Here is a 13,812-nt window from a genome sequence, read left to right as displayed (position 1 = left end):
AACTTTTGTTTCAACGCTGAATCCACTGGCTGTAATTCTTTGTGTTCCATAATCCACTTAGAACTATAATAAATAGGTTTAATGGGTGTATTAGATAGGTAACTACAAAACAAAAATTAGTTTTAGCACAATGTTAATTATAATGACAAATATTTCAAAGAGTATACTTACTTTTATTATCAGTAATTTTAGATAAAAGATGAAGCTTCTAAATTAGGCTGACAGTATAAAAGATTGGACGACAAGTTTCAATGATTATGCAGTTATTCTTGAATCATAATTTCTGGCCGTTTTTTCTAAAAATATTGTATAATTAATTTTTTTTGTAAAACAAAACAAATTACTTCTTTAATTTTTAGAGCAAGATCTAGTAGTATTTCTGTAGGCGAGGAATCGTAAATGTTTTTTTAATATTTTATTCTATGTATTAAGAATATTAAATACATATAAAATTATAAAGTATGTGAAAATTATGATAACAATTTGGTAAATTCCTAACCACCTCAATTAAGGCTTTAATAAGTTAAGTTATATGTAATTACCAATGTATTTTAAAATTATAATATTGTTTTATAAAAATTTGTCATTGTTATTGAACTAATTACTATATACCTGTCCATAGGAAATTGTTTTGTGATCCAACTGACGGAGTTAAACGTCTTGGGTCACTGTTCTGAGCTCTCCACACTCAAACATTCCAGGTGGCATCGTAGTATAGCACTCCAACTACAAACTATGTTTGAATGGAGGAAATTGTGCCCGTAACTGTTCAATGATTTTGGTTACATTGCGTAATGCATTCCATCTCTCATGAGCCGGAGTATGTATACATCTATAGGTATCTTGACTCTTGAGTATTCTAACGAATTAAATTATTTATTCAACTAGGTATCGTAACTTTTAGGTACCTATACCAACATAAAAAGTTCAATTATTCAAACATTTTCAATAAAATATCTTGCATTAGGTAGGTACTTACGAATAAATATATTTTAATCTTTGCAATTTCTTACATTTCAATTAGTTAGAAAAAGTTATGTTGTTTGCGTCATGCCGTCACAGTGGATGGTAACATTATTTTTATGGATTTGAAACTAGAAGCAATTATTTTTCATTCTTCTTGTTTATTTTTGACTTCATCACTAAATTTGTATGTGAATAGTTTTACAACTAATAATAATTTACAGTTTTGCACATAGTCATGTTTTTATTTATCACTTAAATTTTATTAACTGTTGTTCTTATACTTAAGCATTCAAATTTATGATAATTGTTAAGAAAAAAAATGTTTAACAATCAAAAATACAATGACAATTAGTCAAGTCACATTTAAAAGTAAGAAAATAAAATAATGTAATAACATAATTTTATTTTGCTTTTAATAAAAACATACTCATAGGCACAAATTTGGTTCAATTATAGGCGGGAGGGCTTTGGCCCTGACTATATTTTATACATTGAGTTTTTAATAGTTTGTGGGACACTAATAAATTTGGGGCTAATTAAGACTTGGGATGGGATAAGCCCCCTTAGCCCGCTACGATTTGCGCCTATGAACATACTTATTACCAACCTAATTAACTAGGTAAAGTTTTTATTATATCCATATTATATAGTTAATAATTTCAATTGTTGTCTTAACACATACACTGCATACTATGTACATTTATAATATTTGACGTTTGTATACAACATAATTCTATCACTCTAATCCAGTGATTCTTAAGTTATGGGTTAGCGAAAAGCCGCATGGTGGTAGATCGGAAAATTAAAAATAAATTTTTTTCTCGTATTAGAAATAGTTGTTATGTTATTTATAAAATTATTACAATCATCATTTACTAGAAATAAATAATTTAACTACGTAAAATTTGGATCGTTCTATTTTTAATCAATAGTGCTATTGATAATATAAGTGAAACGCAAAAAATAAAAGTTTGAAAACCGCTGCTTTAACCTATTTCTCAATAAGACCATTCAGTAGAGTAATAAAATAAATATTAAAATTAAAATAGAAATTTTGTCGATTGTCGTTGGAGCACAAACTATTGAAACTTATGATTCATACTTGTGATTTTCTATTGCGTCGACTTTGCCACATTTTTGATTTTTCGATATTAACTTCTTAAGTCTTAACTCTCCTTTAAGACTTAAAAATATGACAATTTCCTAGATACTCTTTTTTTGTATTACGTTTTTAGCTACTAATTTTGGGAATCATATGAAAAATGTGAGAAAGTCGATCTCAAGCAGGCTTGACGATTAATTCAAATCTGTTTCTAGAATTCTTATTGTTTGATACTTTGATCAGATCAACTGGTACGTTTGACGACCACGTTAACAATCCTATATATTAGATCCACTTGTGTTAGACAAAGTCAGAAAATACGGTACAGATGAGTCCCTTTAAATTTTAAGTGTGGAATAGAATCGAGAGGTGCAACAATTAGAGTAGTGTACAAACATTCTAGAATGACAATTAAAATAATAATATAAATGGTAAGTATATACAAAATCCAAATTGTGTACATCAATATCCATTCCATTATCATTAGACCATAATGGTCTAAAAATACACTTTTTACATGATACCAAATTATATGACTGTTTTGAGTGTTTTGACTTTATGTAAACACTTTTAAAGTATAACATTTTTCCAACTGAAACATTGTTACTTGTTAGTAATATTTTTGTTAACATTGTGTGCAATGTGCAGGTAATATATATTAATAGCTTTAGGTGTTAATCATTGGTTCTATAATTAATAGTATTACCTAATCGGTCTAATACATTATATTATAACGTATTGACTATTATAGAACAATCGTATTTTAGTGTCCATATTATTTCCTGGTATGCCTATGCGTCGTTATTAAATGAGACGTTGAGAACCATTATTTTTATGTTCGTAAATAGGTACCTATAAATTATAATAGTGATCATCTTTGAGCTTGGATACAAGTTTCTTAAAATTAAATGTTCTAATACAGTTACACCACAACTTAGTACATTTCAGGCGCGTAGCTAGGAATTTCAAGAGGGGAGGGAGTTATTCAAAATTATACACATAAAATGAATAACTTTACAAAATATACTTTATTGTACATACACTACATACGTATTACAAGTAATGAAGTAAATAAATAATTGTTTATGAGAAAAAATGTAAATATTTAATTGACATCACGGTTTATATTTCAATAATGCATTTTTATCTGTATAAGACGTAAGTATTACACGGGGGGTGTTAATGTAACAGCCCCTCCCTGACTACGCCCCTTGAACACTTAGTACACCGTATAAATTCGGTTAGACACTGCAGTGACCACTGCCTGAACAAATTGTTATATTACCTGCTTACCGATATCAAGTGATGGAGTTAAGTGGCTTACACACTAGGCGATTAATCGCGCGCGTTCCGCGTTTCAAAAACGCGGCGATTATCGCGCAAAATAAAATGTGTGTATTTATATCATTATATTCACATGAGGGCGATTAAACGCGACCGATCGCGATGGTTAAATTTTGAGCGTTAGTTAGTTGTTACTTGTTAACAAATAACGATTAGTAATTTATTACAGAAACAATTTCTAAAGATTTTATACAGAAAGAGTATAATATAATTATAGGATTGAAATATATCCTCCTCGAAAATAACCAGATGGCCATATCATGGTCTTTGTCTGTTGTGGTTTGGATATAACTATTTCCTTTGCTCGTAAAAACTAAATTATTTCACATAATATTATCCAATTGAATTTAGAAATAATTGTTCATAGCGTGAGTTGTTTTACCTATTGATCTGTACATGTTTCAAGTATAATATGTATTTAATTAGAATTTAGTCTTAGACTTCAAGTCTGAAATATGAAATAGTTCAAAAAAAAAAAAAATACGCTCACTTTTAGTAAGTGTTCTGTCGTTCTATGTTCTATGATTTCACTATTAATATTATATTGTCGTTATAAATAGTGATCGAGATTGACTATAGTGTCGAAATAATTCGATCTTTGAAAATGTTTTTTTTTTTTTAATTGAATTGTTGTTAGATTTAAGATATTTACTATGTAACTGTATTTTAAGGTTTTCACTAATGTATTTGACAAATGTTTTTCAATTATACCTACACCTTATTATAAACAAGTATGTTTATAAGATAACAATATATTTATAATAATGTATTCCTTGAACGCTATAGCTAGTGATTTTATTTTTAGATATCTTAAGCGGGATTCTACTAAATACTAATGTCTGGTTGATTTTTTTTCTCAGAACGATTAACTAAATTTTTATTCTTTAAATACATATATACCTAGTACCTAACATATAATACTAACGTATGCTAAGTGCTAACATACGATTCGTCCGTCGAAAACAGGTCGACTGACAACGGTCGAGTTAATTGACAAGTCATAACCACAATACTAGTAATACTACAATAGAGAAGACTACGCAAGCGAAGCGACTAGTTTTGAATATGGTTGATTTTACCATACGAATATTGAGCTGCTCATTATTTCCCCCTGCCTTACACCTATTGAAACTCAAATAAGTAATAACTCCACAGTCCACAGACTACCGGAGCTTAAACGAAAAAGAAAATATGGAATACATCTACATATTGTTACTATTTATTAATATGTAAAAAAACTTGGTTAAATTATTTTAGAATTTTTAACATTTCGATGCCATGTCTTAGACTGAACATCACGTAAATATGCAAATATTCATAATTAATAAATATGTATGACCATATAATTATTAGTTGTATAGGTCCACATCAATATTAAGTATTAACATATTATGTAAAATTTAATTACAATTCATTAGTTTTAGTTAGGTGCTGAACAGCCTGAATAGGTTACTTAGGTGTGTACTTTGTCCAGTTTTAAGAACTTCATTCATTTTTATTCATATGTAAATAGGTTTCGATCGATTTCTATTATAAACGTACGAACAAAGTAATACATAACTAGGAATTTCAGGTAACTTAATATTAGAAATAATGTTTTTAAGAGCCAAAATTCACATATATACCTATCCTTTATTTATTTTAACAAAATAATTGTAATTTTCGACTTTTGATTATGGTAAAACAATTAAATTACCACAACAATATCATATAATATATTATACATGTTCTGTTCATCAAATAAACATAATGATTTTTATAACTATACACGTTTATATATATTTATACTTATAACTTATTTATCTATACAATTTATATTTTAAATTACATAATTTCATAAACAATGTTGCTAATATTGGTTCATTGAGCAGCTCTTCGATATTAATAATATAATACAATATTTTACTATTATTAACAAACATCATCAGTGCATTCAGAGAGTAAAAATTAATTTAATTTACTTATTATTATTGCTTTTTTAAACATATTTATATAATATATTATTATTAAATTAATAATACTGTAATTACAATGTAATTTTATTAATAAGTACATAATTGAATTTGTAGACAACACAACTTTTTATTTATAGTATAAACCAAAACTCTAATTCTTATTAGAAAAACCAAACAAAATAATTGTATACATACAAATAGAAGTTTTTAAATATAAGAAAAAAAGAGATCTTGATAAAGAAAAAACAAATGTTACTATTTGGACGACAAATAAATTTTGTTAAAATACAGCTGTTAAATAATTATTATGAGTTAATCATTTTTATCTTGTGTTTAATTATCTATGGACGGATATAATGATACATTAAGTATCTAAAATTGTCAAATATAAAATAGGCCGCATCACTTACAGTATAATGCTGTTACATTACACAGTGTATTGAATAATTTTAGTTTCAATAAAATCAAAGGTGCACAATTAAAATATGTATTTATACTACAAAAAATTTAATAAAAAATTGTTATTTTTTTGTCTATGAGGGGGAGGGGGAGGTTACTATTTCTGAAACTGAAATGTGAATACTAATTCTATAAAACAATTGATAGTAATATATAATTTATTACCTAATATTACGATACGTAATAATAATAATAATAATAATAATAATATATATATAAAATTTATATATATACTATATTATATATAAAACTTTTAAAATGGTAACAAGAGTCTCTTAACATATTATATGACATAATATCAACACATTCATATATATTTATTGCAAAACATTAAACTGTTATTGTGAAGGTGTTATGATGGAGAATTTAATATGTTTGGTTGTTAATTTACTTTGGAAAAGAAAACATACGTCTGCACAAATATATACTATAAGAGATAATAAAATAAAACATAACCTACATTAAAATTAAAAATAATAATAATAATAATAATTGAGCTGCCCGGTGGTTATAATATTACACAGCCATCCTTGTTGGTTGCTATTTGCATATCCATACCTTTATAGGTAGGCATTCAAAAATTATATAATATGTGATCTATCAGGTACATGTGTAAACATCTAGGTAAATATAGTTTGCCATTGTAATATCAAAACCAGACAACTTAGTATTGATGCTTTTTAAAATTTGTTGCAATTTTCCAATGAGCATATTATTGCAATTATTAAGTAGGTAGTTTATTCATTATTACAAGAGCCTACTTGTGACTGAACTTAATAATTTGATGTCCTGTTTTTTGACATAGGTAATGTTGTAGTTAATCCACGTTCTCGACGTTTTTGCGACCTTTGATGATGATGGGAATGGTGATGTCTGTATTTTGTATGAATTTGACTATGATTGTAATGATGTTTATAGTGTCTCCTCCTACGTTTATGCTGTTGAGATTTACGATCTTGATTTGTAGCAGATATTATTGTTGTGATATCATCACAATCACTATCAATACTATTCATCAATGTTATTGAAGTTGACGACGCAGACTGTGAATTATTGCCATTGTTGTTGCTATTCGACGAAGACAAACTTAGAACTGAACCCCAATCAATAGATGTAACCGTTGTTGTATTACTATTACCCATTAATGGTAGTATGTTATCGTCAGAATGGTGATCCCCAATACTCAATGCTGTGTTTCTTTTGTTATTGAAACTGTTATCATAAATTTGTAGTTCTGTTAAAGGAGAATTATTAGGATCGTCTTCATCATCTTCATCATCATCGCCGTCTTCATCATAATCATCCAAATGAATATAATTGTCACAATCTTCAATACTTCCGTTCAAATGGTAATATTGGAGATGATGGTTATTTAGATCTTGATGATTATTTGTCATCACTGTGGTATGGCTATGATGATCGTCATCATCATCATCTTCATCATAATAGTATTCATCGTCCACACCAGAGTCAATGGAATCTGTTGTGCTGCTACTACTGCTGCTGCTGCTACTGCTACTGCTGTTATGCTCAACCATAATTTCCTGTCGGCCATTTCTGTATTCTGTGGGGTATGGTGTGGGAGATCGTCTGTTGTTATTGTTGTTGTTATGATTATTATGTTGGTGTGAAGCATCGATCTGTTGCTGTTGGATCAATTGCTGTGACGTATTCGATGGCGACGATGCACAGCAACGGCGTTGTTGGGCTTGTTGAGCTGCAGCAGCAGCTTCTCGTGACATTTCACGCTCAATCAATCTTAATGTGTTGCAAATGAGCACAGACCTCCGGAGTCCAGCTTCGCAACTTTGTTGTGAGCCATTATTTCCAGATCCACTTGATTTTCCTAATTTGCGCATTGATGCATCAAACACTGCGGCTCTACGACGTCTATAACACTGTGTTGAAGGTACACAACGCCCTAGCTCACAGCATTCTGGTTCACTGTTGATTCGTGGTTGTATTGTAGCCATGGTTGTTGTCAGCGTTGTGCTGCTACCACCGCTACCTAAATCCAAATAACACTTACCGTTAGTGTCGCATTTGATAGTTTGCTGCTGTTGGTGATGTTGCCTCCAATGATTCTGATTGTGATGCTGTTGGGAGGGCGACAGTGTCGACAATGAAGAAGAATTTGTGGAATTTGTGACATTGTTACTGTTGGACGAGGATAGTGATAAACTACCAGCAGGTAAATATTGATCATCGTCATCATCATCTTCGTCATCATCATCGTCATCGTCATCATCATCTTCAATACTACAATCTGAATCATCAGTAACGGCAGCTATAGCAGCAACAATTGATGATGTTGCATTGTCGTCATCTAGTTGAGACGCAGAATCCAATTGCTCGACAATAAGATCATTTAGCAATAGATCCTCGTTATTAACCATACGCCTAGCTATTTTAGGAATATGATCATTTTCCAATGACGAAGATAACCGTCTTTTGCATGCATTTGATTCATTGCTAGTTTCATTAGACATGCTTGTATTTATTGTTGTCATCGGAGGAACATGAATACCCATGTTGTTCAGTAATAAGAAACTATTCTGTGGGCAAAAAAAAAAAAAATTATTAGATAATTGAACATATTATTATAAAATATAAATATGATTTTTACAATTTTTGTCAAAAAGTTTTAAAGGGATTTTTGACCATTTCAAATTTAATATAGGTTAATATAGATCTGATAAAAAATAAACAACGTTATTATTAACGTAGTAACATAAGAATGGAAAAAAATTGTCCATAATACATATAATACAATTAAGAGCCTATGACTGAATAAATCTTATAAATATGATATAATATGTGTAATGTCCATACATTATATTACAATATACATTCTATACAATAATATCCTAATTGCATGAACTATGAAGTATTTTAGTATAATATTAATTATTAAATTATACTAAAATACTTGGCTTTTATAAAAATGTTTAAACTACCTAGTCAATTACGTGTAATTTCAAAATACGCTTTTAAATTAATTGTAATAGTATTAATAATTAAGAGGTTGTAGTGGCTACTAAGGCTGATATGTTGTCTTGGTCTAACAAATGTACATTGTACAACATACCAAGAACTGTTTTGCGCGGGATAGAACCACTAGAGCGGTAGAGATACCTAAGATTCAAAATTGATATACAACATAATAAAGAACATAAGCTGTGAAATCTTATTTTTTCAACATCATTAATACTTGTTTCAAAATCCATTATTTTTGTGAGTTTTAAACTTTTTTTTGTAGTCATTTTATCGAAAAAATAAAAATGATATTTAATAACATCCAAAATTTTCCTTTTTGTGTGGTGGAAATTTCGTTTAGTCATGTCTGTAGCATTCTCTGTTTTTTCTACGCAAAACAGGTTTTTCCATGTTCTACACTTGTTAGAAGGACACACAACACAAGCGGGTGTAGCATAGGTACTCTTAAAAAAATATATTGTTGAAAGCCCAATTAATAAAAATGTATATTTACCTCCCCTCCACCCCCACCGACCTTAACGAATTTTAAAAGAGCTAAAACTCTCGAAATTAGTCTAAAAAGTAATAATTTGAGTTTAACGAATAATTGGATAACCGTAATTAACTTCCCAATATTGTTTTGAGGAAAAAATAAAATATTAGTTTAGGATTTTGAGATAAAAATACGTAACTCTTCTATATTTGTATCTACCGAAATAAAAATAAATTATGGACCTGATATGGCTCGGTGGATGTCCTCAGTCACTAAAGTGTTAATAAAATATCACACAATCAATATACGTGAATGCCATCCATACGTCACATTATTTCGCGGTGAACAATATTTAACAATATAACAATATAACGAGTGACAGAATTTTATTTGGTCCACTTCAAAACATCGTTATACATGAAACGGGTTAGTGTATGGACTATGTGAAGGTATTTTACGGGTTTCGAGTGTTCAACGTTCGAATAATGCATTAGATTTATTATTATTATTATTTATTTTTCGAGTAGTAATTTTGCATGTTGTTCATCTTATATAACATTTATGTTGCTGCTCGAGTACCCGAAGCACAATCCAGCGGTGGCCACCGCTACAACGTCGCCATCTGACGGCCGATCCGGCAACTACTCCGCCGTGACGTTTTCCCGGGTACCCGTGTAGATGGCGTCGGGACATAGCGCTCGAGGAATAAAATGTTTTTATGAACTCGTCGATAACTACCGTATAACCGCCGTTCGTTTAAATCGTTAGAGAATACTGCATAGCCCCAAGAACCAGGGTACCGCGATAAAACGCTCTCTCCAAAAAAAAAGCCCCAACGTCCAACTACCCTCATAAATGCGGTCTGTGGGCACGCGTCGTAAAGACGAGAACATTATTATTATTACTATGATTGTTAACCTACGCGAAACGGTAACGTACTATGTAACTATAGACGGAATAGTGAATAGCAATATTATTAAAACTGCTCTTATTACAATTACGGCGGACCAGAGATTTCCCACAAGTCTCGTAAGTAACTAACTACTCACTCAATAGGTATATTATAATATAATATAATACGGGAGATAATAATGTTATTGCAACGGCGTTCTCTGCGCCGATGAGACCTATTGAACTTTGCGCGTTTAAAACGGACAGCGAGATGATACTCATTAGCGCGAAACGCACACCTAAATTTCTACGAAACAACCGTTTTGATATCATACTTTAGTATTGTTATTATCGGACGTCGGTGGTGGAGGAGGCGGCGGTGCGTTAGGACGGGTTTCGCGGGGAAGGGGGGGGGGGTGTACACACACCCTTTCCATCGTCGGTAACGGACCCATCACACCATATAGGTGCACAGTCTACCACAACTTTAACGAACGTAATTACATAATCGAATTGTATTTTCGATCTTTATTACTAATTTTCCTATCCCTCCCTCGACCGGAGAAACCCGAATTTCGCGTATAATATACAACACAAAGACCTTAAAACCTATGCATATAAAATAGCTCCACTTCGACAACAGTATTTTATTGCGTAGGTACCGAATAATAAGGGTACATTGATGATTCCCAGTCTCAAACACTTGACGCAAGACCACCGAAGTGATGCACACCGTTTGAAAATGTTTATATCGAATTTGAGTCGGTTTTTTGCAACGAGTATCTAACTAGACCATGTCCAATATTATTATTCATTACAATATATATATATATATATATTATTAAAATGTTATAACGTCGACGGTGGCGTGTCGTTAACACACTTTCTCCACATACTTCTTCACCCCCACTATCGCGGTATCAACCTACGCGCCGCCACGCCGTACTATGTTGCTTTCTAATATGCCGTTCTACTACCACTATAATACGAGTACCACCACCACCTCCACCAACGCAAAAAGTACAATTACAGCGACAACGTCAACAACAACAACAACAACAAAAACGACCATCTACTATAGGTACAATAATAACATAATATACAAAGTGATATTGTAGTCGACACTCGTGTAATCAGGGTTATAAAATTAATAACACGGTACGAGATTAAAATATATTGCGGCGGCTACAGATAGAGAAGCGTCCCACATCATCGATCCGCCGTTAATTAATAATCACCCTGACTCGGACCTACCCGTCCCGCGCACCCATTTGGTCGCCGAGCCAAATCGTTAAAACCACTGACCACTGTGTCACAGCGACCCCGCGTAGGTAACTACCGGCATTTGACATTGTGATTTAGTCGTCGAATAAAATCGATCGATTCCGATATTATCTCTTAATACGTGACACACTTTTGTTTTTTATACGCATTAAAAGAAATATCGGAAAATCAATGTCAACAAATAAAAATAAAAATAAAATATTTATGTTACATATTATATTACAATGCATACGTACACGTAAAAATAAAACCCAGCCAAACAGCGATAATATATTATACTAGACATAATAGTTGTACAGTTCGTGTAGTAAGACGTGTAAGCTGTAACCCCACAGACGTAAAAAAGCTTAAGACGAAAACAGAAGAATTCGGTGCGCGAATAAAAGCCAAACGACGTCAACGAGTTGTCGAGTTATCACCCGTAAAAGGAAGAAAGAGACGCCGTTATCATTACGCACATGTTTTTCCACGCGAACCGTCGTTGCCGCCGCCGTCAACCCCGCGACGGTTGAGGAGGCGGTGGTGGATCAGGCGGCGGTGACGTCGACGACGGTTGGCGGGAACTTTGAATCGTACGGGGCGCCTTCGCACACGAGCCACTCTACTTCCAGCCACTTATTTTACGTCAACCCTTTGTTTCGGTTTTTTTGCACCCACTTTTTAATACAACAATCCTCGTCGGTCATACAAACGAATACAAATAATTACATTACAGTGCACCCCTTCTTAACGACAATATCATATTAAAAGTACGCAATGCTAACTATTGTTAATAGCTATAATAACAATAAAAAAAATTATCATGCTCACCGTCGAATTGTCGTCGGCGCAATAATTGTTTTCGTCGTCGTCGTCACTCCACATTTTCATGCGTACGACGCGCGTAGGCTGCGGCTGAGGTACGTAGTAGTAGTCTTGTTGCTGGTGCTCTTCGGCCACGGCAGCGGTCACCGCGGTCGGCGGCAACAAAGGCGATAGCAGGCCCACAGTTGTCGTCATGTCTGCTCGTCGTCACTGATGCGTAGTCGCTGCTGTTGCTAATGTGTCTGACCGCTGGTGCTACGGTCGATTTCGATGTCGCTGCCTCTTTCGCTACTACTGATGCTCCACTGGTCACTGTCTTCCTCACGGTCGCTGTGGCGTTGTCACGTCGGTATCGGCGTCTTCGGCGCCGGGCCAACATCATACACTGCCAACGCTTGCGATGACAGTGGTTTCCGTCCACCGGGAGTCCGCGTGAAACTCCGTCGTGACTGAAGGACGAACAGATGAACAGACGTGTGTGCAGTCCTGGTCGAACGTCGTTCGGCTGATAACAGTAACGATAATTATAGTGAATGATGCCGCGGAAAACAGTTATATTTATAGGATTATGATCACGACGGATTAACAGACGGGCCTAGGCCGGTTGTCGGTGACTGATCGGGAGAAATTTGAATATTATCCCAAACGCGATTCGTTATGATGACGGAGAGAAAAATGTATTTTCTCTACCGACGGAAGGGGATGGATGAAAAAAAAAAATTATCGCGATAATTAAGAGTGTGCTGTACCACACGAATTAATTAATAATATTAAGCGCGCGCAATCAGCAGGACGTGTTGGTGTGTGCTCGGATGAGCTGGACGTACAGTGGCGTGCAACAAAACGCTACGGCGCGTTACTCGTGAATAACACTGCCGCCGCCGCCGCTGTTGTTGACGACGCTCCTTTGCTGTTGCTGTTACCCCCGCCACCACTGCCACCACGGCCACCGCGCTGCCAGCGCTCACCCACCGCCACGCTTCCACCCACCTCCGACCACATACTTCCTCCGCTTATTCCAATGCACAACACACACGCTCACACGCACGCGCTATAACTATATATTCCATAATATATGTGTATAATATATATTCCCCTTCTCGCCCGCGCAGCACCGACTCACCCGTCGACCATCACCGCCGGCCCACTACATAGTCGCGATATCGTCGTCCGCGCACCGCTCCCCACCGCCGGCAACATCGTACCGTTACTATATTATACTGCTTACCCGACTACTCCGCCACCGCTTATACGGATCACACCACCACCACACCGATCGCTTGCATATTTTTGTAATATCCAAACGAGCGTGGCAAGCAGCGCGCTCTCGCCGCCGCCGTACTCAAAGGCCTAACCAAAAACGGCGGTATCGTGGCGCATTGAATTATATATATATTGCAGTAATGTGTGTATATGTGGCTTAAAATACGGTGACGATACCATACAATACATGGAATACTTTATCACCACGTGCAACGTATGAAGGAGCGCACGCGCAACAGCGGTGCTTGCCGCCCATTTTTCTACCATCTCTCAAG

At 33.9% G+C, this 13,812-nt stretch overlaps 1 protein-coding gene across 1 annotated transcript; it reads right to left on the bottom strand.

Moving 5' to 3' along the window:
- Positions 1–5,024: 5,024 nt before the first annotated feature.
- Positions 5,025–13,148, bottom strand: LOC107172918 (uncharacterized). Its single transcript, XM_015523236.2, has 2 exons — positions 12,281–13,148; positions 5,025–8,381 (listed from the first exon to the last, which is right to left on the bottom strand). The coding sequence occupies exons 1-2, from the start codon at positions 12,467–12,469 to the stop codon at positions 6,600–6,602; spliced, it is 1,971 nt and encodes a 656-aa protein (XP_015378722.2). The 5' UTR covers positions 12,470–13,148; the 3' UTR covers positions 5,025–6,599.
- Positions 13,149–13,812: the final 664 nt, after the last annotated feature.

This window comes from Diuraphis noxia, unplaced genomic scaffold, assembly GCF_037042655.1.
Source record: "Diuraphis noxia isolate RWA-SAM2 unplaced genomic scaffold, SU_Dnox_SAM2 contig0001, whole genome shotgun sequence".
Classification (NCBI taxonomy): Eukaryota; Metazoa; Arthropoda; class Insecta; order Hemiptera; family Aphididae; genus Diuraphis; species Diuraphis noxia.
Note: the sequence above shows the minus strand (reverse complement) of the source record. Positions and strands in the feature narration are given on the sequence as shown.